The sequence below is a fragment of the Oryctolagus cuniculus genome, chromosome 5, assembly GCF_964237555.1.
Source record: "Oryctolagus cuniculus chromosome 5, mOryCun1.1, whole genome shotgun sequence".
Classification (NCBI taxonomy): Eukaryota; Metazoa; Chordata; class Mammalia; order Lagomorpha; family Leporidae; genus Oryctolagus; species Oryctolagus cuniculus.
The window spans coordinates 167,819,436-167,845,571 of NC_091436.1; the positions used below are offsets into that span (position 1 = coordinate 167,819,436).

Here is a 26,136-nt window from a genome sequence, read left to right on the forward strand (position 1 = left end):
ATGCAGAGGTTTCCAATGTTTTAATGCCAGACTAGAGATAATTAATGCCAAGATTTCAAAATTATAGCAATCTGATGTCTAGGTCTTTCTTCCCCATTTGGAATATTATCAAAATAGCCTTTTGGACCAAGTTACTGGAAACTTTAGGTTCCGAGTCTCATGCATGTCTTCTGGGCTGGCACCCAACGTCACGTACCACTGAAATTAGGGACTCTCAGCATGTGTGTGAGTGGCGGGAAGCTGGTATTGGTTTCCTGCTCTTGGCAGAGCCAGCAGTGTCAGAGGTTTAAATGATTACCATTTTGATTATCTTCATGATTTGTTTCAGACCATCACTTTCACATTTTGGCCAACTGGTAACTTTTTTTAGGTTTCATCAAAACCAAGGTTTTCTGAATAGTCCTGTTTTTCCCATCACAACAGAATACTGCCTGTGACTTTAAAATATTCTAAAGAAATTGGAAAACAGACTGGATCAGGGTAGGTCAGATGGGACTCCCTTTGCTCCTACCTGTGTCCTTCCGTGTCATTCCCTGGTAGACCGCATCTATCAGTGGCTTTCCTCTCCTGTTCTAGGTCTTCAAAATATTGTCTCATTCTTCGGAGACTCTCCCTATTAACCATGTTAACTGTGTTCCATACAGAGGGAAGGTAGAATTAACAGCTGTGTAGAGGAAGGCATTTTAGGGAAAGATGGTGGATACATACTTTCTTATATTGTAGGAACCTATTTTTTTTTAGTTGAAGAACCGAAGAGAAAGCACGCATTGGTATTTTAAAGGTATTGGGGGAGGATGAGATGTTTGAGTATACAAAAATGTGAAAGAACGAAATAAGTTAATTGCAGTAGTACACATGAAGGAGCCATGAAGCTTGGCCTTTCCTGCTATTATCACAGAATCACAGAGCTTTAGAGCTACTGGGGCTATTAGAGATGATTTGATTTAATTAAATTCTAGTCTTACTAGCCACAGATTGCCTTCTGGACATTTTCGTGTAAGTATTTTGTTAATGCCTGAAATTCAGATGCCTAAGGGTTACTGTCATCATTCTTACCCAGCAGCTTTCGCAGTGTGTCCTGTTGTAGTCACGTTGACTCTAGCCTTGTTCTTGCCTCTTCTCTGTTGGCATTGCTCATGCTTTACGTGTTTGTGGTCACTACCTTCGTTTAGGATTGGAACCCCTTCATGTGTCTTGAGAAGACGTCTTCATCTTAGGGTGTGAGCGTCTCCTGTGCTGGAAGACGGTCAGCTGTTGTCCCCTGGCCCCGTGTGTCCGCTTGCAGCCCCACCAGCAGCCTGTCAGCCTTGCTAGCTAGTCTTTGTTAAGTAATTGGTTTTGTTAGTGTTTACACTTTGGCTACTCCAGTAGATGTAAAATGTTACATCATTTTGGTTTTGATTTGAATTTCCCTGTTAGCTGATGAAACACTGAGTATCTTTCACATGACTGCCAGTTTGTTTTATCTTCCACAGCTCATACCTTTGCCAGCCCATCTAATAGGGTGTCTTTTTAAAGCTGATATTTAGGACTTCTTCATACACTCTGTGTACTAAATGCTTCAGTTGTATAGGAGGGGACTTCAAAAAGTTCATGGAAAATGGAATTAGAAGCCCATTTTGGTGGAAACATTTGAAATCCATGCGTAATTGTTCAGAATTTGCATTTTTCCATGGGACTCTTGAAGACCCCTTCCATGTGCTTAGACTGTACTTAATAGCCCACTGGGAAGCTGAGCTAAGATGCAGTTCACTTTGTCATTATTCATCTAATTGAGAATCGGGGACGCTCGCTCTGGTGCCGTGAGCCCAGCCTTACCCGCGTCTCCATCCTCTGCTGTGCGCTCCCAGAGGCCTGGCCACATCAGGGCACTTGCAGCTAGCTGGAATGCCAGCTTGCTTTTCTGTGGGTCAGTTCCTTTGCCTGGAAAACCCTTCCTCCATCTATATCCTCGTGCAAGTTCCCGCTTTTCCCTTGTCACCTGCTGCCTTCTTTGTAGATTCTCCTCTGACTTTCCTGGTGTGTTCACAGGAGCCAACTTCGTTCCTGGCTCCTGTGCTGTGCCAGTCTCCAGGCTGGTGATGCAGCAGGCCCGGTGATGGAAGGCTTGAAGTCGTATAGTCTAGTGTGCTTGTGTTTTTTTTTTTTTCATTTTCTTTCTATATTTTGATATTCTGATACCTTAAAAGCCTTTTTGGCTGTGTATACTACCCTCCAGGGGCTAGGCAGTTCCTAGAGATAGCCAGGGATTAGTTGGAGAGCAGGCTTTTGATGTCCAAAGTAACCAATCCCAAGCCAACCCCCCTGTTTCTGGCCCCTGCACACTCCCAGGAGGCAGTATTCCTACTTGTTTTAATCACTCCTGGTCAAGTATTAGAGACCACCCCTGCAGCCCAAAGCCCACAGAAGCTATTTAGATGAGGCAGTCCTAAACTGTTCACCTTGCCCTGCCTTGCCTTCCCTAGAAACCCCAATGCAGGCTGCTGCTGCTTCTGTCTCTGACCACCCAGAGGCTTCCAAGTGGCCCTGCTGGCACGCCTGCCTCCGGTCTCCAGGACCTGTGAGGGTCACACACTTTGTCTTCCTGAGCCTTTCTTGTGACTTCTTTGGCACCTGACTGCCCAGGTGAACACAGAATGTCTGGTTTTGTTTGGCTTTTAAAGGTTTATTTATTTATGTGAAAGAGTTAGAACGACAAACTTCCACCTGCTGGTTCACTCCTGAAATGGCTGCAGTGGTTGAGACTGTGCCAGGCCAAAGCCAAAAGCCTGGCGCTCCATCTGGGTCTCACGTGGGTGCAGGGGAAACTTCCACTGCTGTCCCAGATGCACCAGCAGGGAACTGGACTGGGAGTCGGGCAGCCAGGACTGGAGCCGGCGCCCATGTGGGATGCCAGCGTGACTGGAGGTGGCTCAGCCTGCTAGGCTGCAGTGCCGACCCCACAATGCTTGGTTTTGAGTCTTCCTTCTTCCTAGCTGTGCCACCTGGCTTCACCCTCAGATTTTTCCGCATCTTTAAAATTGAATTTACAGGACCCTACATATAGGGTTGTTCATAAATCTAATGCTTAGAAAATATTTTGATCAGTGTTGTTTGTGGTAAATATTGCCTATTATTTTTATTACTGTTATTACATATATTAATGGTCATGACTCTAATCTTCCACACTACCATTTCTTTTTTTATTATATATTTTTATTTATCTATCTTTTTATTTGACAGGTAGAGATATAGACAGTGAGAGAGAGAGACAGAGAGAAAGGTCTTCCTTCCGTTGGTTCACTCCCCAATTGGCCGCCATGACTGGCGCTGTGCCGATCCAAAGCCAGGAGCCAGGAGCTTCTTCCAGGTCTCCCGTGTGGGTGCAGGGGCCCAAGGACTTGGATCATCTGCTGCTGCTTTCCCAGCCACAGCAGAGAGCTGGACTGGAAGAGGAGCAGCCGGGACTAGAACCTGGTGTCCATATGGGATGCTGGTGTTACAGGCGGAGGATTAACCAAGTGAGCCACAGCACCGGCCCCCACATTACCATTTGTGGAAGTGTAGCTATAGGTAGCTATAACCCTAGCACCTAGAACACCTAGAAATGACACATGAATGAATTTGGCAAGAGAGAATTGAAGCTAGGATATGAAGTGCTGGCAGTAAAACATTTGTTTTTAAAGACTTTTAAAAATGTTATTCATTTCCATTTTATTTGAAAGGCAGAGAGACAGAAATCTTGTAGCCATGGTTCACTCCTCAAATGCCACACAGTTGGGCTGGGTAAGGCTGAATCTGTGAACTTGGATCTCAATCCAGGTTTTCCACTTAGGTGGTAGGGGCCCAACTGCTTGAGCCATCACCTGCTGCCCCCTGGGGTGAGCAGTAGCAGGAAGCTGGATCAGAAGCAGAGCTAAAAGGCAAACCCAGACTCTCCAGTGTGTGACGCAGGCACTTGCAAGCAGCAGCTTAACCACGCACCAAGCACCTGCTGCGGCTGAGGCTTTTGAGAATGGGGGTGACGGCTAATGAAAGGCGGTAGGTTTCCCGAGATGGGCCTGGGCAATGCTGGTTGAGGCAGCCTCTGGAATTATGGGATTGAAACTCAGTGAGCATGCAAGGGAGGGCTAGTCAGGTGGTTCAGGAAGAGGGGCCTGCCTGTGTGAAGCTCAGAACGGGTGGCTGAGGACCTCAGAGAGTCTGGTGTGGTGCTGGGCAGCAGAGCTCTGGGGAGCCCCAGACCTGGGGGCTCTCTCCTGCACACCTCCCCCTGCCCTGCCTCTTTGCAGTGCCACTCCTAATCCCCCTGGGCCCCATGTTGTTCTGTTGGAGCTGTGGTGACACAGTTCCAGGGCATACACAGTAACCGTTGATTGGCTCGCAGTCCTGGAGGCTGGCTTCCCCTGGGGACTGTGAGCGAGGGCGAATCCGTGCGTCTCCCCTGGGTTCTGGTGGTTTGTTGACAGCACTTGGTGTCACTGGGTTTGTAGAAGCATACCCCTGATTCCTGATGCCACCTTCCCAGGTGTTCTCCCTGCCCTTGGTATAAGGACACCAGTCACAGTGGAGCCAGGCGCACCCTACTCCCGTGTGACCTCATTGTAGCTAGCTACGTTTGCAACAGCCTTGTCTCCAAATAAGGCCACATTCTGAGTTACTGGGGGTCAGGACTTCAACCATATGAATTTTCAGGAGGACACAGTTCAGCCTATAACAGGTTCTCCTTTTGCCTGACATTGTTAGGTTTTTAAAAAATAGCCCCTTCTAATGTGAACATAAACTTACTCTCCTTTGTGTTAAGGCCTAGGGACAAAAACATAAAATTGAAACTGGCTTGTAGTAAACGTGCAGTAAAACTCAGATAATAAGGTCTTTGTTCAGGTGCCATGAGTTACCTCCACCTTATAAGAAAACACAAGTGCTCATTGTTGGGCATTAGCCTATTGGACACTTGCTGCCAAGTGGATATTATTAGCCTGAGACCAGTGGGACCCAAGTGTGTGCTATGGGAGGTAGGTTAGAGAGAGGAGAAACAAGATGTGGGGGTGGGTGAGGAGGGAAGGAGAAAGGGAGGGAGAGAGAGCAAGAAAGAGAACGAGAGAAGGAGAGGAAAAGGGTGGAGAGGAGAGAGCGTGAATGAGAGTGCACACACAACCAAATCCAAACCCAGACTTCCTGGCAAGTAATTAGCGTTTGCAGAAGGTGCTGAGCTGGCAGCCTGGGAGGCTGTGGTACCACAGTGTGTGGCTGCTGGCCCTCTGTGGCCACATAGCCAGTGTGTGGCTGCTGGCCCTCTCTGGCCACATGGCCAGTATTTAGACAGTGGCTTCCAGCCCACCTGGTCATCCTGCCTTTCTATCCTGTGGCTTCCCAAGCTGAGGACCTGTTGTCAATTAAAATGAACAGTGCTGAAGTGTCACTAATTCCTCCTGCATGTGCGTTCGCCTGCTCAGAATCCATATTGCACTGCAGGCCGCGTTAACAGGTTTATGGAGGCTCAGATTCCGCCGGCGGACGCCCACCTGTAGGCTCACAAGCTGGCGGTGGTTCTGGTGAGCCAGTGCGTGTGCTGCGCAGGTTATTAAATATTTTGAAGTTCACCCCTAGTTTAACACAATATTTTTTTTCACTCAGTTATTATTTCAGCTCTGTGATGTGTGTGTGTGTGTGTGTGTGACAGACATATCTTTGGCCAGTTCAGTGCATCACATATTGGCGTTGAAGGAAGTTGCTCTGTTTCTGGGCCGGCGCCCCTTGTGCTGTAGCTCTTCTCCCCCTGCCACACCCCAGCTGCTTGTTCCCCTGTCTGCACAAGAACCTCCAGATCAGCAAGGTGCTTCCTGCAGGTGTAGATGTCCAAGGACAACTCAGGGTGAGCTGGGTTGTTTCACTTTGGGCCTGTTTACATGGTCTGTGTTTTATTCCTCCCCTTATTGAAACTTTATTTCCCCTTTGAATGTTGTTCCCCAGGGACTCTACTTTCATTCCCTTGTGCCGCTTCTCACTTGTTGCCTTCAAAGAGCTGGTGTTGTTGGGGCGGGGGTGGGGGGTGGTACAGTATTGTTGGCTCAGCTGCTCATGTGAAGGTACCCGAAGAAGTACCTTCTGCCACTCTGAAGCCACCCCAAATCCTGGGTCACCCCAAGTGGTCAGCTTCTTGCAACATTTCTAAAAACCTTCACTTGCTCTGTTGTCTGAATAAAGTTCAGGCTTATTAGCTTGAATTACATGCCGTCCAGAATATATCTGGGTCTGGCCAAAAAGCCCGTGAGAGTTTCTCAGGCATGGAAAGCCAAGACACTGTGGCAAAAAATGACCTAAATTTAACATCTCTGTGAGTGAGATCCCAGCGGAAAGGACGGGCCATCAAAGAAGGAGGTACCTTTCTCTGAAGGGAGGAGAGAACTTCCACTTTGACTATGGCCTTGTCTAAATAAGATAGGAGTTGGCGAACTCAAGCGGCTTCCGTAGCCTTGGCAGCTCATGGCAAGAGCCTAGGGAGATTACTGACGCCATAAATAAGAATGTCAGTTGTTAAATCCACCACGGGAGTCACTGTGCACCTGCTCCCCATGCAGGATCTCTGTCCTTAATGTGGTATACTATGTGAATTAACGGTATAACTAGTACTCAAGCAGTACTTTATACTTTATGTTTCTGTGTGGATGCAAACTGTTGAAATCTTTACTTAGTATATACTAAGTTGATCTTCTGTATATAAAGATAATTGAAAATGAATCTTGATGAAGAATGGGATGGGAGAGGGAGTGGGAGAGGGGATGGTTTGCGGGTGGGAGGGTGGTCATGGGGGAAAACCACTATAATCCGAAAGTTATGCTTATGAAATTTATATTTATTAAATAAAAGTTTTCTTAAAAAAAAAAAGAGTGTGTCTTGGGTCAGGATTTTCTAGAATTTGCTGGAAGACTCGGTATGCCAGATGCTAGCAGTGTTGGCTTCGACCGCCATTCCAGCCTCTCGGGCCTGAGTAGACTGGGCAGTACGCACGGCTTCCCCACCTGGTGATGGGAAGGCCGTCTCCACGCAGAGGTTCTGGGAAGACCTGTGGTAGCTGTGAGTTTCCTCTGCCAGCTGAGCAAACGGCGTGCAGTGGGAATGGGTTTCTCCTCTCGTGGTTCTGAAGTCCAGAATCAAATCAGCGGTTGCAGGGTCGCGCTCTGATCTCCCGCTGCAGCCTCTGGAGACAGCTGGCATCCCTTGGCTGGGACTACTCCGCCCAGTCTCCGCCTCTGTGGTCACATGCCCCGCCTCTGTCCAGGTGGCCTCTCCTGCTGCCCCCTCTGATTGCATGCTGGGCCTGCCCATCTAGCCCTGTGCAGGATCCTCCATCACATCTGCGAACGGTGTCCAGTGAAGTGGTTCCCCCATAGTCATGGGGGTACAGCCCAGCGCCTCCAAGACGTGCTGTGACTTGGACCTATAGGTTTTTAAAAAAGTACAGGTACATGCCTGTGATAACTATGTTTGGCTTACAAATAAGGAAATGTAAGAGGTTGACAATGATAATTAATAATAGAACAGTTATAATGAAAGCTAATACAAATCATAGGGATTTGTTCTCTCAAAATGTCTTACTGTACTGTAGATCTTAGCAACCTCATTATGTGATGGTTTGCTTTGTTTATCAACTTAAGATTGTTCATCTTTTCACTTAAAGGAAGCACTTGCGAATTCCCAGCATCACAACACCTGTGTTTTACCATTATTAAGTAACATAAAGGTGAAATGAACATAAGCACTACAGTGCAGTTATAGTCTGTGTGATAATCAGGAAGGCTACTGAGTGGGTAGCGAGTGGGCAGCTTATTCAGTGTGGATGTATCGGCAAAGGGATGGTTCACATTCCTGGCTCAGAACACTGTACAGTTGAAAATTTATGAATTGTTTATTTCTGGAATTTTCCATGTAATTTTTTTTTGGGTAGAGTTAACTGTGTGTAACTGAGACAAAGGGAAGCAAAGCTGTGGGTAAGGGAGAATCACTGTACAGGTCACAGCCACAGATTCCAGGGACAAGGATGTGGCCATATGGCTGGGGTCATTATTTAGCCTGAGGGAGGGGGAGGGAGAAGGAGAGACAAGCAAGCTCCCATCTGCTGGTTCATTCCCCAGATGCCTGTAATGGCCAGCACTGTGCTGGGCCAGGTCTGGAAGCCTGGAACACAGCTCAGGTCTCCCATGTGTGTGGGCCAGATCGAGTTACTTGAGCCGTGCACTGCTGCCGCTCCGTGTTCGCATTAGGAGGGAATTGGTGTGAGCAGCTAGAGCTAAGGGTCGGACCTAGGCACTCTGATGTGAGATGGAGACTCCTGGCCAGCAGCTTCAACGCTAGGCACATGCCCGCCTGGCTTCCTTCTGTAATTGCACAGTTGTTTGGTTTATATGTATGAACACCTTCTGCTTCTCTAGCATCGTGTCTTATCAAACCGAGTGTCTTTGTTGAACTTTTGACAGTGTGGGATGGTAGGAGGCTTTGGGATCAGGCTTTCTTTGTTGAAGCCCTGGCTTCCCAGGTAATGGTTGTGAAATTTAGGTAACTTGCTTAATTGCGTCTGCCCAAATTTCATTGTCTGTGAGATGAGGACAGTTAAAGTGAATGTGATTATTTAGAGCTGTGAGACTTACATGAATTGATCAACTAAACAGCTAGGGATATAGCCTATTGCTATAAAAGTCCACAAATGGTAGCTGAAAGCTGTATATGGCAAAGGGGCAATTAAAAGTGGATGATGCAACTGAGGAACTATATTTTAAAAGGGGAACCAATGCAAAATATGATCATGTTAGGCATGATTTTCTGCCTTTTTTTCTGCTAAAGAAGAGTTATTTATTTGAAAGGCAGAATGACAGAAAAGGAGACACACACACACACAGAGGGGGGGGGAGAGAGAGAGAGAAGGAGGAAGGGAAGGAGGGAGGGAGGGAATCTTCCATTTGCTTGATTCACTGCTTCAGATGCGGGCAACACCTAGGGCTGGGTCAGGCCAAAACCAAGAGCCAGGAACTCCATCCAGGTCTCACACGTGGGTGGCAGGAACCCAAGTACTTGGACTATCATCTGCTCCTCCTAGGAGCGTTCACAAGGATCTGCACTGGAAGCACCAGGTAGTCAGAACACGAACCAGGCATTCCGAGTACTGGAGGTGGGCATCCCACATGTGACTTAATGTGCTGTGCCACAATGCCTACCCATAATTTTCTGGCTTTGTAAGGCCTACAGTAACAATACCATACGGAAACACATTGATCTGTTAGTGCTGACTGGTTCATTCAGTTTGTGTAATGTTTTCCTATATGCTAACATTGTAGTGAGTGTATTTGAGTATTTTATGGAGACAGTGTGACTTCACAGTGACACACGTGCATTACTGCTGGTAATTAGATTGAAGCATTCTTTAAGTAACTTAATTCTTTAAGTTTATTTAACAAATAATTATGGACAGATTTTAAAACTTCAGTGGATGACTGCAGAACTAAGTACATGGAGAAACTAGTGCTATGATCACAGCAGTGGAAAGGAAGAGAGAATGCAGATTATGTGATGCATGGCATTTGCAGTTTCTGTGCTAGAATGAAACAAAAAGGGACAATAAAGACATTTTCAACAATTCCATAATGGATTTGATTAGAAGTTTCCTCTCAGATGTCAACAAAGATTTGATGCAGTTATACACCTGAAATCTGAATTTAATGTCCAAAACATTTTCTATTTTTAATAGAGTATGAGCTTGTAACTTTGGCCATCTGTAAAGTAGCATGGATTCATGTACAGAAGAGGAAACCATTTTTAAATGGAGAGAAGCAAAAGAAATTATTTCTGAATACAATCTTAGTAAATTATGAGAAAAGATAATACATTTCACAAAACCTTGAAGGTATTTACATTACAAAATAATTGCCAATAGTCTTTCAGGCTTTCCTAATGATACTGAAGATAAATTGGTATGTGATTGGAAAAACTTCAAGTATTTTTCTTTAGTTTTAGGTAAGTTCCACCATATATGATTTCCTGTCTAGCTGACACTTTAGACACTTTATTTCAAAGGATGTGGAAATTAATACAGCAGTATTGTGGAGCCAGCGTCGTGGTGCAGTGGGTTAAGCTGCTGTCTGGAGTTCAAGTCCTGACTGTTCCGTGTCTGATCCGCTTCTTGCTAACGCACCTTGGAGGGTATCAGTTGATGGAACAACTACTTAGGGTCCTGCCCAATCTTGTCGGACACATGGATGGACTTTCTGGCACCACTTCAGCCTGACCCAGTTGTGGCCATTTTGACCAATTGCTGAGTGAACCAATGAATAGAAAACTTTCTTTCTCCAAAATATATATATATATATATAGTGTAAATTTGTACCTAATTAACAGCATAGGTATTTTTGAATGTTTTATGCATTTTAAAGAATTTCAGGTGGATATGAAAAAATTAATTTGTTTTATGACAGTTCTTCAACAAAGTTAGGTCAAGTGTCTGCAGTCACTGGAGATTAAAACACAATGCTGGTGCTTCTCTCATTGCTTCCTTTGTAACCTGAAGCAGACTCCATGAGAATTATCACTGAAACGGTGAGGATGGGTCTGTCTCCATGTGCACACCCTGGCGTCTTTGACAGGTTAGAGACTGGCTGAAGGACAGGACAGGCGAGGCCAAGGTCTTGTGCTCCTGGCCAGCTGTAATGTTGCTCTGACATATCATCTTCAGTTATTTCTTGAAACCTAAGGAATAGTTGCAAAATATTCAGTACTTAAAAAGCAAGCATGGCAGTGTGGTTCACTTTTTCTCACTGAGATCATACTGCTTTTGACTGAGCTAAATTTGGAGCTCTGAAGAAAGGGAAAAAAGACTAATTTGTGACTTAACTAGTCAAGTCTCGGAATTTATGTTGGAATTGAAAATTTCTTAATACAGGTCACTAATTACTGATTTTATACGTATTTCTAACATGAATCAATCTCCAAAAGATTTTGGAGTAACTAAGTTGGCTACACAAACTAGCTGGAATTTAAAGAACATTGTGTTGATGTTGGTAACTTTAAGTTGCTTTCTCATTTATGCAAACACTCCCTTGAATTTTATGTTAATGCTAACGACACAAGGGTTACTTAGATCGTTTAACTTCAACTGATGTGGATTTGAAACATATGCTTTTGCTTTAAAATCAAACCAGTTCTTATAAACAGAAGTGAACCAAGTTTGTCAATCTATATGCAAAGATGAAAGAAAAATGATGTTTCTGAGTGCTCAATTCAGTTATTGGAAAACATTTAAGTATTTTTTATACAACTTGGATGCATGAATCTACACTTCAATTGTCAGTCCTATAAAATCTAAATATAAGTAAAATATTTCTGCTGAAAATTTAACTTGAATTGAGATGTGCTCCAAGTGTTTAATACTGAGATTTGAAGACTTTAATATAAATGAGGATGTAAAATTTCTCAATTTTTAAATTAACATGTTCTGGTTATTTTGGGGTTACATCAACTTTTTCTTTTTACCTTCATACTTCTGGCTAATAGAAAATTTAAGGATTACACATATGGTCAAATTATATTTTTGTTGGCTACCACAGACCAAAAACATTGTGAATATACAGTGGATTGATGTTAGCATTAATGTTATTGCAAGGTGATGATGATGATGTACTGTTTCCTGGGCCTCCAGCCTCACTTTAGATTCCTTAAGGGCGGGAAAGGTACCTTGTCCTCAGCTTTATTTACCACACCACATTGCCTGGTGCTTTAGTTATTAAGGCATGTTTATTAGTTGAGTGATTGCCCTAGAATCTGCCTTTTTTTTTTTTTTTTTTTTTTTTTTGACAGGCAGAGTGGACAGTGAGAGAGAGAGACAGAGAGAAAGGTCTTCCTTTGCCGTTGGTTCACCCTCCAATGGCCGCAGCTGCAGCCGGCGCACCGCGCTGATCCGATGGCAGGAGCCAGGATCCAGGTGCTTTTCCTGGTCTCCCATGGGGTGCAGGGCCCAAGCACCTGGGCCATCCTCCACTGCACTCCCTGGCCATAGCAGAGAGCTGGACTGGAAGAGGGGCAACCGGGACAGAATCCGGTGCCCCGACCGGGACTAGAACCCGGTGTGCCGGCGCCGCAAGGTGGAGGATTAGCCTATTGAGCCACGGCGCCGGCCCAGAATCTGCTTTTAACGTCCCAAGAATTGAACTATATATATTTTTTTAACCTCAGGATAAAAATACAGAAATCACGCTAAGCGAGCCCACCTCTCTCCCACACACTCAGTCACTCACTTGCTCATGTATACATGCACATGCAGTTGCAACTGAAGGATTAATTTAAGCAGTAATTTTAATGGTAGCTTATTACAGGGGTAGTTGATGATAATTAAGCTTAAAGATTATTTTACCCTAAATTTTATTTAAGTTCTTATATAAATTTACTAGTTGATTAAAAAGTTTTTCAAAAGCTGCTATAGCATCTTGTTTTTGTAGAAACATTTTTATTTTGATTGAGGGAGGAAATATTGTAGAATAGTGTTATAGCTACAGTTAAATAAGTTCCATATCTGGCCAAATTCTCTAATTAGCTCTTGACCTTGAACAAGGGATTTAAACTTTCTAAACTTGAATTTTCTAACCTGAAAACGTGAGGATACTGTCAGCTGTATCACCAGGGTGTTGTGAAATATAAATGGGGAAAATGTCTTAGAGTCCTTAGTAACCTTCAGGACTTACAAGAATGTCAGGTGAAGTGATTTTGTTAGAAACAGTAACAAAAACTTTGAGAACCACATTATAATGTAAGGTGGAGTCACCCATGTCTGTAAAAAGAGGACAGCATACCTGCGCTGTCCAAATCTATGAATCATATCAGATACCTCCAAAAGTGTGAATACCGGGAGAGACCAGAGCTGTAGAACAGAAGCAGCTGTGAGGCACTCAAGTGGTTACGAGATCTGACCAGAGGTGTCTGTGGGCAGGCTAGACTGAACCAGCAACACCTGCTTTTCCTCTGCAGCCCTAACGTTTAGGCTCACCTCTCATTACGGCAGGACATTGTTCTCATTTGGAGGAACCCACCTCTCTGATAGAATTCTGGTCTTTTTTTTTTTTTTTTTTTTTGACAGGCAGAGTGGACAGTGAGAGAGAGAGAGAGAGAGAGAGAGAGAAAGGTCTTCCTTTTTCCGTTGGTTCACCCCACAATGGCTGCTGCGGCCAACGTGCTGCGGCCGGCGCACTGCGCTGATCCGAAGGCAGGAGCCAGGTGCTTCTCCTGGTCTCCCATGGGGTGCAGGGCCCAAGCACCTGGGCCATCCTCCACCGCACTCCCTGGCCACAGCAGAGAGCTGGCCTGGAAGAGGGGCAACGAGGACAGACTCCGGCGCCCCGACCGGGACTAGAACCTGGTGTGCCGGCAACGCAGGCGGAGGATTAGCCTAGTGAGCCGCGGTCTTTTTCTTAGTGGGATCTTGAAGGTGTTTCCTACAGTCGCACTGAGTCAGGATTTGCAGAAGTTTGTGGGGGGTGAGTGCTAAGCCCTCACTGCTGTTGTTGAAAGAAAGCAAAACAACAAAATAAAAAGCAACAGAAGCACTGCTCCTGCAGGTTCAAGCTGTCGTCTTGGTGTCTCACAAAGGCTTAGTGTATGTTACCTGCTGTGTTTGTGTTGGAGCCGAGCTGTCTGGAAACACACATGGATCCCGCAGCCCGTCAGGCCATGCAGGAGCTCGAATGCATGAGACGTATATTTCACCTGTGTGCTCCCTCCCCACGTGGGTTGGACACCTCTCGGTGACAGAACCCTGATAGGAGGGTGCTTCAGAAAATTCATGGGAAGTGAAAGTCAAAGGTAAGCTTATGTTGGTGCAAACAACGTTGAAGTCCATACAGTTTTTTCATAATACACCTTTTTGGTGAGCGTTTGAACGCTCTTCAGTGTAGCATGAGAGAGCTCTCCCGGCCTGTAACGTGGCGTTCTGCCCTCAGCCTGCGCCCAGCTGCCGCGCCACAGTGGAATTGCCGTCTCTGTCCCCGCTAGGGGCTTCGCTGCACTTCCTCTGTCCTAGACTCTCAGTACTGATTAGCCTTAGTGGTTGTTGGTTTTATGACCTGCAGCTTTCTAGGGGGGTGCTTCAGAATTTCTGCATTTATATACGTGTGATTGAATTTCATCTGTCTTTGAGTGTTTTTTAGTCATTCAAATCGTGGTGGCAAACTTGTCCCTTCTTGGACGCACGATGTTTCCTGAGTGGCAGGGACCTCCTAGCTGGAGAGCAGATCTGAAATGCACCCAGAAGCTGGCAAGTGACGGTTGTTAGGATATGTACATGTCTTCAAGAACAGTCCTAACTATATCATGCCAATTAGTTTGATCCTTGAAATGAATTGGATTAAAAAGAGGTAGATGATTTATAGATAAATTCTGACTGTAACTGACAGTGACATTTTAGTAGCAATCTGTTGTAAAATGGGGAGAGGTATAATCATCAATATTTGTGTATTCTTATTCTTACGGCCTTTTTAAGTTACACTCCAGTTTTTTTTTTTTTTTTTTTTTTTTTTTTTTTTTTTTTTAGGATTTATTTTATTTATTTGAAAGAGTTACAGAGGGAGGTGGAGACAAGAGAGAGTGGTCTTGCATCTGCTGGTTCACTCCCCAGATGGCCTTTACAACCAGGACTGAGCCACACCAGAGTCAGGAGGTTCTTCCAGGTCTCTCACATGGGTGCAGGGACGAAGCACTTGGGCCAGACTGCTCCTGTCCCAGGGCATAGCAGGGAGCTGGATCGGAAGTGGAGCAGCCAGAACTCCAGCTGGTGCCCACAATGGGTGCTGGCCCCGGCCTTTCTTTTTCATTTTCATCTATTTGAAAGGCGGGGTGGGGGGGTAGGTAGAGAGGGAGGGAGGGAGGAGAGAAGAGGGATCTACCTTCCATCTGCTGGTTTACTCCAGGCTAAAAGCAGGACCGGTCACTCCATCTGGGTCTCCTCCGTGGGCCGCAGGGGCCCAAGCACTGGAGCCATCAACTGCTGTCTCCCTGGATGCGTCAGCAGAGAGCTGGATCCGAATTGGAGGTGCTGGGGCTCAGACAGATGCTCTGATATGGCACATGGACTCCCCAAGTGCTAGCTTAACCTGCACCGCAACACCTGCCCCCTTATGGCCTTTTAAAAGCTATGAACAAAAGGACATTTGTTTTGTCCTCTGCTGTAGCTAGGACAAAATCATAAACACAAATGCAGAAGGAAATGTTAATAAATCAGGTAAATACTAAGATTTCATAACTCCTCTTTTCAGTACAGTTTTTTTCTCTCAAATTTAAAGTTTTTCATTAAGCATGGCCTTGAGAACTAGACAAAGTACAGCTCTGTTTTAGAGTACCTGCAAAAAAATCATTTCCTCTATAAATCACTTGAGTGATTAGAACTACGTAATCATATACTTTGCAGAGAAACAGCCTTTAAGTGTATGGACTGTCACTTTGAGAGAGAGTGAGAAAGGGGAAAGGGAAGGGAGAGGAACTCTTTAAAATTTTTTTCATTTTTGTATAGTTTAGCTGTCGATTGCAAAGGGATTATTATTTAAGCATGAAGTTTACTGGTAACTTGTTATTCGCTTCCTCACAGATCTGTACAAGTCTTTATCAATGTATTTGGATCCCCGAAGTATAGAACTTGGAGATAGTATGTTGTTCCACACTTGAAAGGCATTATTCATACCAGCATTGAGCTGGCCAGTTAGGCAGCCCTCTAAAAGGATTTTGACAGGGATATGCGTCTTGTGTTCCCCCGTTTCCCCCACCCTTGATTTCGTGCTCACGTGTGCTGATTTATTTCCCCAGGGCACCGTGCCATCCAGCGTAGAAGAGGCCAGTGCGGTAGCGGTGCATGCGCCTCCTCCATCCCCAAAGCCTTGCCACCCTCCATCCTGACTCGTGTGTCTGCTGCTGTTCCCTGACAGCAGGGCGCTTTGATGAGCTGCAGTTTACCTGCTGACTGTGCTCATCCTGTCCACGTGTGGGGGTGCTGAGGCATGCGAAATCTGGAGGTCCTGGCCAGTGTGGAAGCATGATCCTGTCTAGACCAGGAAATGCCTGGCTGCCCAGATATTTCTCTGAGCAATAGGGCAGGGACGGTATCTTTTACTTCCTTCCTGTCCTTCTCCATTCCAAAACACCTCTGGCCCAAGTTGGTGTTAGATAGTCACTAATCCATCTCACTTTCCATTGTTAGTAAAATCTAGAGAAACTGAATTTTATGTTAAAATATCTTTAGGTCCATCACTGTGTAGTGATTTATCCTATTGAAGTGATTGCTGGAAAAAAAGTTAAAATGCAATTTGTAAAATTAAAAGTGTGTAAATGTTTGCTTGACCTAACTATTAAACTTGGGCAGGTTAGTACCAATTTGCCTCAGTTTCCCAAGTAGAGATCATAATAATACCAACTATGTAGGATTATCCTGAAGATTTGAAAAGCAAATGAATGTAGAAGACTAGAACATGCCTGGCATGTGTGTGCCGAGGGCTGTGGATTATTGCTGTGACCATCGGGTCACAGTAGGGTTATGTTTTCCCTCTGAAGAATCAGAAGTATGGCAAGAGTTCGAGAGGGGACTGGACACAAACAGATGCAAACTAAAGGACTGGCTTATTGTTAAAAAGGAAGAAAGCCTGTGCGGTGCGGTGTGGTATACCATGGGTGTATTTTATTCCTATGAAGATGAGCAGGCAGATGTGTCTGTGTGTGATTAAGCCTCCCAGCACACAGATCACTGTTAGTCTGTGCCTGTGGATTTGTTTTGAAACTTTTCAAACTTCAGGGGTTGTGTGTGTGTGGGTGTGTGTTGTATGTGTGTGAGAGAGAGAGTATGTGTGTATGCATGTGTGTGGTCAGTCATTTAATTAAAAATTATCTTTCCATTCTTTCTTTACTGCTTTTTACCTTTTACTGCTTCCTCTTTTTTTTTTAAATATTTTATTTGTTTTCTTGAAAGTCAGAGTTACAGAGAGGCAGAGGCAGAGAAGAGGTCTTCGATCTACTGGTTCACTCCCCAGATGGCCACAATGGCTGGAGCTGCGCTGATCAGAAGCCAGGTGCTTCTTCCGAGTCTTTAATGCAGGTGCAGGAGCCCAAGGACTTGGGCCATCTTCTACTGCTTTCCCAGGCCATCGAGAGAGCTGGATCGAAGTGGAATAGCTGGGACTCAAACCGGTACCCGTATAGGATGCTGGCACTGCAAGCTGCGGCTTTACCTTTGAGTGACTCATGGGAAATGAACATTTCTAAGTTTTGTATATGTTCTAGATACTTAGAAGATCAAAACCAATTGGCAAAACACAGCTTACTAGAAAAATGGGTGAAGAGTCTACAAGGTTGGGCCGGTGTTGTGGCATTGTGGTTAAGCCACTGCCCACAACTCAGGCATCCATCCCATATGGGTGCTGGTTGGAGTCCCGGCTGCTCCACTTCCAGTCCGGCTCCCTGCTGTGGCCTGGAAAAGCAGCAGAAGATGCCCCCAGTGCTTGGGCCCCTGCACCCACGTGGGAGACCTGGAGGAGCTCCTGGCCTCTGACTTTGGCCTGGCCCAGCCCTGGACATTGCAGCCATTGCAGCCATTTGGGGAGTGAACCAAGGGATGGATGAAGGATGTCTTTCTGTCTCTCCCCCAACTCTTCTATAGCTCCGCCTTTCAAATAAATAAAAGGAAATCTTAAAAAATATGTAAAAGGTAAGAATAAATAATTCCCTGAAGGAATAATGTTTATAAAGACAAAAAACTCTTAAGTATTGATAGTAGTCAAAAACTTATATATGAATTTTTTAACCTGTTAAATTGGGAAAATATTTTAAAATTGGCCTTTTAGGTTATTTCTTGCCTCTGGTATTTTTATTTGTACTTTTTTTTTTTTTTTTTTTTTTTACTGACTGTGGACACAGACTTCACTGCTATGCCCTTTGCATAGCAGAAAAGTTCTGGGTCACGGTGGGCCAGTGAGGCCTGGGAGTCTGGCCTCCTCCTGGACACTGCCCCTCACCCTCACTGTCCCCCTCCCCTGGCCTCCTCACTGTCCCCCCTCCCCTGGCCTCCTCCTGGAACACTGCCCCTCACCCTCACTGCCCCCTCCCCTGGCCTCCTCCTGGAACACTGCCCCTCACCCTCACTGGCCCCCTCCCTGGCCTCCTCCTGGAACACTGCCCCTCACCCTCACTGCCCCCTCCCTGGCCTCCTCCTGGAATACTGCCCCTCCACCCTCACTGTCCCCTCCCCTGGCCTCCTCCTGGAATACTGCCCCTCACCCTCACTGGCCCCTCCCCTGGCCTCCTGGAACACTGCCCCTCACCCTCACTGGCCCCTCTCCTGGCCTCCTCCTGGAACACTGCCCCTCACCCTCACTGTCCCCCCTCCCCTGGCCTCCTGGACACTGCCCTCCACCCTCACTGCCCCCTCCCCTGGCCTCCTCCTGGAACACTGCCCCTCACCCTCACTGGCCCCCCTCCCTGGCCTCCTGGAACACTGCCCCTCACCCTCACTGTCCCCCTCCCCTGGCCTCCTCCTGGAACACTGCCCCTCACCCTCACTGGCCCCCCTCCCTGGCCTCCTGGAACACTGCCCCTCACCCTCACTGTCCCCCTCCCCTGGCCTCCTCCTGGAACACTGCCCCTCACCCTCACTGGCCCCCCTCCCTGGCCTCCTGGACACTGCCCCTCACCCTCACTGTCCCCCCTCCCCTGGCCTCCTCCTGGAACACAGCCCCTCACCCTCACTGGCCCCCCTCCCTGGCCTCCTGGAACACTGCCCCTCACCCTCACTGTCCCCCTCCCCTGGCCTCCTCCTGGAACACTGCCCCTCACCCTCACTGGCCCCCCTCCCTGGCCTCCTGGACACTGCCCCTCACCCTCACTGTCCCCCCTCCCCTGGCCTCCTCCTGGAACACAGCCCCTCACCCTCACTGGCCCCCCTCCCTGGCCTCCTGGAACACTGCCCCTCACCCTCACTGTCCCCCTCCCCTGGCCTCCTCCTGGAACACTGCCCCTCACCCTCACTGGCCCCCCTCCCTGGCCTCCTGGAACACTGCCCCTCACCCTCACTGTCCCCCTCCCCTGGCCTCCTCCTGGAACACTGCCCCTCACCCTCACTGCCCCCTCCCCTGGCCTCCTCCTGGAACACTGCCCCTCACCCTCACTGCCCCCTCCCTGGCCTCCTCCTGGAACACTGCCCCTCACCCTCACTGCCCCCTCCCTGGCCTCCTCCTGGAACACTGCCCCTCACCCTCACTGCCCCCCTCCCCTGGCCTCCTCCTGGACACTGCCCCTCACCCTCACTGTCCCCCCTCCCCTGGCCTCCTGGAACACTGCCCCTCACCCTCACTGCCCCCTCCCTGGCCTCCTCCTGGAACACTGCCCCTCACCCTCACTGTCCCCCCTCCCCTGGCCTCCTCCTGGAACACTGCCCTCACCCTCACTGTCCCCCCTCCCCTGGCCTCCTCCTGGAACACTGCCCCTCACCCTCACTGTCCGCCCTCCCTGGCCTCCTGGACACTGCCCCTCACCCTCACTGCCCCCTCCCCTGGCCTCCTGGAACACTGCCCCTCACCCTCACTGCCCCCCTCCCCTGGCCTCCTGGACACTGCCCTCCACCCTCACTGTCCCCCTTCCCCTGGCCTCCTCCTGGACACTGCCCCTCACCCTCACTGCCCCCCTCCCCTGGCCTCCTCCTGGACACTGCCCCTCACCCTCACTGTCCCCCCTCCCCTAGCCTCCTGGAACACTGCCCCTCACCCTCACTGGCCCCCTCCCTGGGAGCTTCTGCACTTGGCTGCTCTCATTGCTTCAGGCCTGCTTGGGACTCCCAGCTCCCAGGAAGGGCAGGCATGGTTATGTAAAGGGTAACTTAGCGCTGGGCACAATCAGCTCTTTCTTATTCCAAGGTGGTTGACCTTTGGGGGGGTCCTTCTCCTCCTCTTTACCTCCTTTCTCCTCAGGGCAGCTTCCCTGGAGAGTGATTGTAACACTGCAGTGGGGAGGTGTTTTACGTGTGAGGATGCCTCTTTCCTGGCTGTCCATCCCTGGGCTGATGATCGACCCTGCTTGAACTGCACTCTGCTGATCCACTCGTGCATTTTGCTTGGTTCTCCATTGCACTTGTCGTCCGGTGTCTTTGGTTTAGGTGTTCAATATTTTTTTAGTGTGAATTCTGAGGTCTGGAAGTCTGGAGACCTGTTTTTTTTTGTTTTGTTTTGGGGATTGGGGGTGCTGGTTGGCTACTTCCTAGCTGCGTAACTGTACACTAACCATTTTAACTTTTTGAATCTCAATTTCCTGATATGTAAAATGAGAGCTTTGGATTAATTAATCCCCATGGTCTCTTGAATCCTGAGTCTGACAGAGATTTTACCGAGTGATTTGTATTACAAAGGAGCCAGGTGTAAATGATTTTCAGACCTAGTCTGTCTCTGGATTCATCTCACCACAGTGGTTAAGTGATTGGAAGTTTTTGTTCTGATACAAAACAGCATCCTCTGTAATCACTGAGGTGTTTGTCTTTCTCTTGCTGGAGATGGAGATTATCTTGATATTGTAATTATGATTAGCTGCAAAGATGCCTTTTCTTAAGAGTAATTAGAATACCTGCAGTGAAAGAGCTTGAAACGCAGTGCAAATGAGAGCTTTCGCTTCCTGTAGAAGGGCGTTCTGGTGCCAGCAGCTGAGGTGATGTGGACAAAGAGACCCATTTTATTAGTGGCAGGGTTTCTTCAGCCCAGCAGTACTTATCTTATCCTGTTCAGAGAAGCTGCCAAACAGTGCTAAAGCAGAAACATACAATACGATTTAGCACGCAGTTCAGAGGGGCCAGCTTCTCAGATTGCATGTAAGAAAGGTCCCTTTTTCAGTTGTCCATCTGGGTTGTCGTGCAGCCATGTTGAGAGAAGAGCCACCCCTCCCTCGTGGCTGCAGGGAGGTGTGGTGGGTGGTGGGTGGTGGGTGGTGGGTGGCGGGTGGCGGGGGAGGGATGTTTGTGGGGTCCCATCATGCCTTTTGCAGCCATCTCCACTGAGAAGGGGGAACCTTTCTGTGTTTCCCTCACCTTTTTGTAGATGTGAAGTCTTCAGTCGTTTACAATAGTCAGCATAGGAATCTATTTCTGGAATTATGCTTCATTTTTTTTTTTTTGTGATTCTGGGACATTTCTGAGTATTCCATGAAAAGTGAGAGGTTTCCCCTTCCTGAGTAATGGGATAGGTGTCAGGTATACCCAAACCCTCCCCTTTTGGACCCCGGACAGGGACTTGGCTGCTCAGCTCCGCAGCCTGACATCCGTCCACCACCACGCCAAGTCCACCTACAGACCACATTGCACCACTCAGGGGCGGTGCACGTGGCCAGCACCAAGACCTGGGAAGTTCCAGGCACTGTGTCTTCTGACTCTGGAGAGCTCTAAAATTACATGACTTTTCTGGGTTTGGGTCACTTGATTAAAACTGGAAACACTGTTTAATCCTCAAAACACCCTGTAATGGAAAATGGCTACATCAGGTTGATTTGAAAATGAACCCTTTATGGTCTTGTATTATTCGTTAGGTTTTGACATGTTTGGGTAGCTCCCAGGTAGAAGAGGGTGAGGAAGGAGAGCCTTCCCCTGATTCAGAATAATGGACAATTGGATTCCAGTCCTGGGATCAGCTAAAACTAGTGTGTGTGTTAGGCAGACACTGTACCTCAGTTGTCCAAGATGCCAAGTGACTGCTTAGCTTCCTAGTCAGTTCTTATGAGAATAAGAAAATATTTCTGTGTTTTGAAAATGTTAAAGCTACGGCAATCGCTTTAAAAACTGTGACATTAAATATGAAATAGATACCTTCAGTAGCCTTCTGTAAAATCAGATGTAAAAGCCTCACAGTCGGATACTCTCTCCAGTTAATACGCTTTCTGTAACGAGGCTGGAGTGTATAGCAGACGGATTGTGTTCGTAGTGAACAGACTGGAGGTGGAGTATGCCTGTGCCTTGATTCCAGAGGAGGCAAGTGGCAGGCGTTAATGTGAGTTGCAGGTTCTCAGCTGCTGTGACCTCTCAGTCATGCCTCTGGTTGGAACGGTCTCTATCAGCCCGTGCTGCACGGGGTGGAAACCGCCATCCCTCTGGCTTGGTGGATGTCTGCTGCTTAGATACTGTGTCTCCCCTGAGTCCCCCAGGAGCCCGGGGAGAGGGGAGGGGGAGGCAGGCGGGGCTCCCTGGGCCAGAGACCAGGAGCCCTCGCTCGGCTCCCTTCCCACTCATTGTGCAGCCCCGGCCCTATCACTCGCGAGGCCTGGCAAGGAAGCGAGGAGGAAGCAAGTGCCCCTGCTGGTTCAGAATGTTCCAGTGTGGTTGGAAAGTCTGAGAAGCGGCCTGGGTGAGAAGAACAAGACCTTATTGACAGGGTTCAGTCCTGGTCAGGTCTGCTTCGCGTCAGCTTTCTACGTAATCGCCGCTCTTCCCACTCCAGGGACCTCTAGCTCAGTCACCTCTGCCTTTCTTCTTTCTTCTTTCTTTCTTTCTTTCTTTTCTTTTTTTTTTAACATTCTATGCAACTATGTGGTAGAACACAAAGTGTTTTAACCTTTTATTCCAAGAGAATTAAAAACTGTGAAAAGTGTGCTGTTGTCTGCTTGAAAACAGCACTACAACAAGACCTTCCAGTATGCTCACCTCCCATCCAGTTACTTTCATCGCCAGCGTGTTTCCAGTGTGCTGTTTTCTCATTGATTGTTCTAGTTTTTCTGATGGCCGAGTAGGCCGGCCTGGCTTGTCCTGGTCTACATTGGTCGGCCTCGTTATCTGACTTAGTTTGCTTGTTGGGTATGTAAAAAGCATGTGAGAGTGGGGTGGAAAGAAACACGCAAACCCTCTCTCTCCCTCTCCACGTGAGAGTCGGCAAGCCCGAGTCTTTATGTCAAGAAGTCCGAGAACATCTGCTGGAGGTTTTAATGAACCACAAAATGTGCCCCGTATGCCTCCCCTTGTCAGCCTGCCTGGACTTAGGGAGGCTTCTGCATCAGTGTAGTGAACACTTGCGTGGCAGCCCTGTCACTTCAGGACCCTTAGCGGTGTCTCCAGTTCCAGCTTTGGGTCATGTTAATAATGAGGCTTGCTTCATTTTTCTTTTTTCCTGGGATAGCTAGTAGGAGCTTTTGAAGCTCAAAGGAATATTTAAAATTTTTCAAACTAAAAGGAACTAAAGAAAACCCAAACATCCCACAACTACTTTTTTCTAAAAAAGATTTATTTATTTATTTTATTTTAAAGGCAGAGTGACAGGGAGAAACAGGGAGAGAGAATGCACATGAGTGCTTCTGTTCATTGGTTCACTCCCCAAATGGCCACTATAGCTAGACCTGGGCCACACTGAAACTAAGAGCCAAGAACTCTATCGTGTTCTCCCCTGGGGGGACCAGAGCCCAAGGAGTTGAGCCATCCTCCACTTCCTTCCCACTGCATTAGCAGGAAGCTGGTTCAGAAGCAGAGTAGCTGGGACTGGAACCAGCACTCCTACATGGGCTGCTGGTGTCACAGCTTAATCCATTGTGCCACGACACTGGCTCCAGATACCTTGCTCTTAAGTTGGGATTTAGCCACATGATTTAAAACCAAAACACATGAAGTCCTTACTGCTTTATAAACCATGAACATCTTCCCCTTCCTCAGAGTTCACAAGTGTAGGCAGGGATAACAGTACAGGTCCCTTCCCTTCACCTGAAACCTCTAGGCCCTTCAGTGACTGCAGAGTCTCTGGGTTAGTGCCAGTCCTGCCAGTGCCCACGAGTCCAGCCCTCCCCTGCCACAGCACTCACTTTCCCCTCTGTGCCCCTGGTCTTCACTCCACGCTGGAGTGTTTCATTGTCAGGGTGCCCCAGCTCCCATCTCCTCTCCCCAGAAATCCCACTTCTGTGAGTGCTTCCCTGGATTTCTGGTTTATCTTCCTGTAGCCTGAGGGCATTCTGCAGAGCACGCATATTTTGCGTATTTCACACAGCCAATAATTGGCAAAACCTGACCCCACGTCCACGTGATTCAGGAGCTCTGCGTTCTGTTGCCTCGTATTACTTCTCTGGATTTCAGTGTCTTCTGTCTTCTGTGGGCTTGCAGTGGAATACTGTCAGTGAAAATGCTCTGTGAACAGTGTAATGTCAAGCCATGTTTACCATCATTGTTTTGACTTATTTATTTATTTCATTTATTTTGATTGCTTTGGTCCTTGCTTTAATTTCATGTAGCTTTTCAAAATATTACACAAAAAGGGAGGCCAGGAGAGACAGAGATTCCACCTGCTGGTTCACTTCCCGACTGCCCCCAGCAGTAGGGCTGGGCGAGGCCAAAGCCCAAGACCCAGGAACTCAGTCCAGGCCCCCGACATGGTGGCAGGGACCCAGTTATCTGCTGCCTCCCGGGGTGCGCACTGACAGCCGGCTGGAATCAGGAGCGGAGCTGGCACCGAACCCAGGCCGTTCTGCATGGGACGTGAGCGTCGCAAACAGCATCTTTAATCGTTACACCAAATGCTTGCTCTTCATGTAGCCTCTTAAATGTGTTTCTCAAAACTCTCAGTCTAGGCCCCTTGTCTTTCCAGTCATGAGGGATCTGACGTTGTCCAATTTTCCTTCTCTTCCCAGGATGGCTCGTACTTGGCCGAATTCCTGCTGGAGAAAGGCTACGAGGTGAGTGGCTCTGGGAGAGCACAGGGGTGGGTGGCCAGGTGCAGGGGCCCTGAGCTTCCTTTGCTGGGTGCTTCTTTATGCATCCTCCGTGGAAACTCTGATAACAGCTCAGAATGGGGAAGAGAATTCCGGGGGCTTGTGACCCTGTGGACTCCCTGTGCTGTGTATCTGCTGGCCAGCACGGGGGCTCCCCTGCTGCTGGAGCTCGGCCGCTCTGCACGCTCCCCTCCCTGCGTTCCCTGATAAGGCGGCAGCATGTGCAGGCCCGAGCTGTAACGTTATTAGAGTTAATTTATGATGTAATGTGTTACATAAAAAAGCCCCACTCGCAGTGAAGTCACTTAATTCGGAAATTGCACACAGCAATAAAAACCAAACTGATCTTTGGCAAGCTTGCCTGAAAAATTTACACCTGGAGGCTTTTGCTTTCTAATAAGCAGTCTTATATTTTATGGAGCTAAAACTTCTAGGTTTGCTGCTGCTGCTGTTGTATTTTTCTCCTCTTTTTCCTTCAACATCTTCTCTTTTCCTTGAAAGAAACAAGGATTCTGTTTATTAAACTAAGTGTAGTCAGTCAGTGTGTACAGTTTACAGTTTTTTCATTTTTAAAAAGATTTACTTATTTGAAAGTCGGAGTTGCACAGAGAGATCTTCCACTGGGTGACACCCCAAATGGCTGGAGCCTTTCAAATAAATAAACAAAAAGAAATTATGAGGGCAGATTTTGTTTTGCTCCGAAGAGACAGTAGAGGGCTCAGCTGGCAGATTATAGTAATGGGAGGACACCAAGATTGACCAGAGAAGTTAGGTTTGGGAATGAGGTTGTAAACTGACTGACAGACAGAAATATGCTTGACAATGCAGTGGTCAGGACAGAGCCACACAGCATAAGACATGAGCCTTCCTCAGCGCCAGGGAAGAGGTGAGCTGTGTACAGAAAGTGGGAGTGAAAGGGTGTTTATCTGTAGTGTGTCCAGTTTTCATAAGCTGCTGTCCCCAGTTTAAGAGTCTGGTGTAATTGGAGAATGGACTGTTAAGCTCTTAAAGGAGATCTGATGGTCACACAGGGTTTACCTTGTGCCTTGGTCAAAGTCAGTGTTGGAGTGATTTTTCAGTTTGGCAGCACTGGGAAATTGTCTGAGTTCTCAGCCACAGCACCTGGTTACTGGAGGCCACAAGCAAAAGCATAGAGTACTAGATGCTGCAGTAGGTGAGAAGGGCAGACCTGCCGCTCAGGAGGCCACCAGCAGCGATTTCTGATGAGGACAAACTTGTAACTCAGTAGGTGCTGGACCCCTGGGTGCATCGGAAGCACCAAGAGGCCCTGGGAAGACGCAGGGTGGACCACGGGTGTCTTCTCTGCCCATCCCAGCAGTTGTTGGTGCTGCTTGCCTGGGTACCCCCGGCAGAGCGCTCTGGGAGCCGGGCTCCAGGGAGTGAGGGACTGGCTCAGTCCCACCGTGAAGCCAGCAG

The 26,136-nt window shown here is 47.6% G+C and overlaps 1 protein-coding gene across 1 annotated transcript in view; it reads left to right on the forward strand.

The window, feature by feature from the left end:
- The window catches only part of GMDS (GDP-mannose 4,6-dehydratase), a 629,429-nt gene that overhangs the window by 107,162 nt on the left and 496,131 nt on the right, over positions 1-26,136 (forward strand). The window contains exon 2 of the mRNA XM_051855925.2: positions 24,619-24,663. Within this exon, the coding sequence (XP_051711885.1) occupies positions 24,619-24,663 (45 nt within the window). The remainder of the gene's footprint in view (positions 1-24,618; positions 24,664-26,136) is intronic.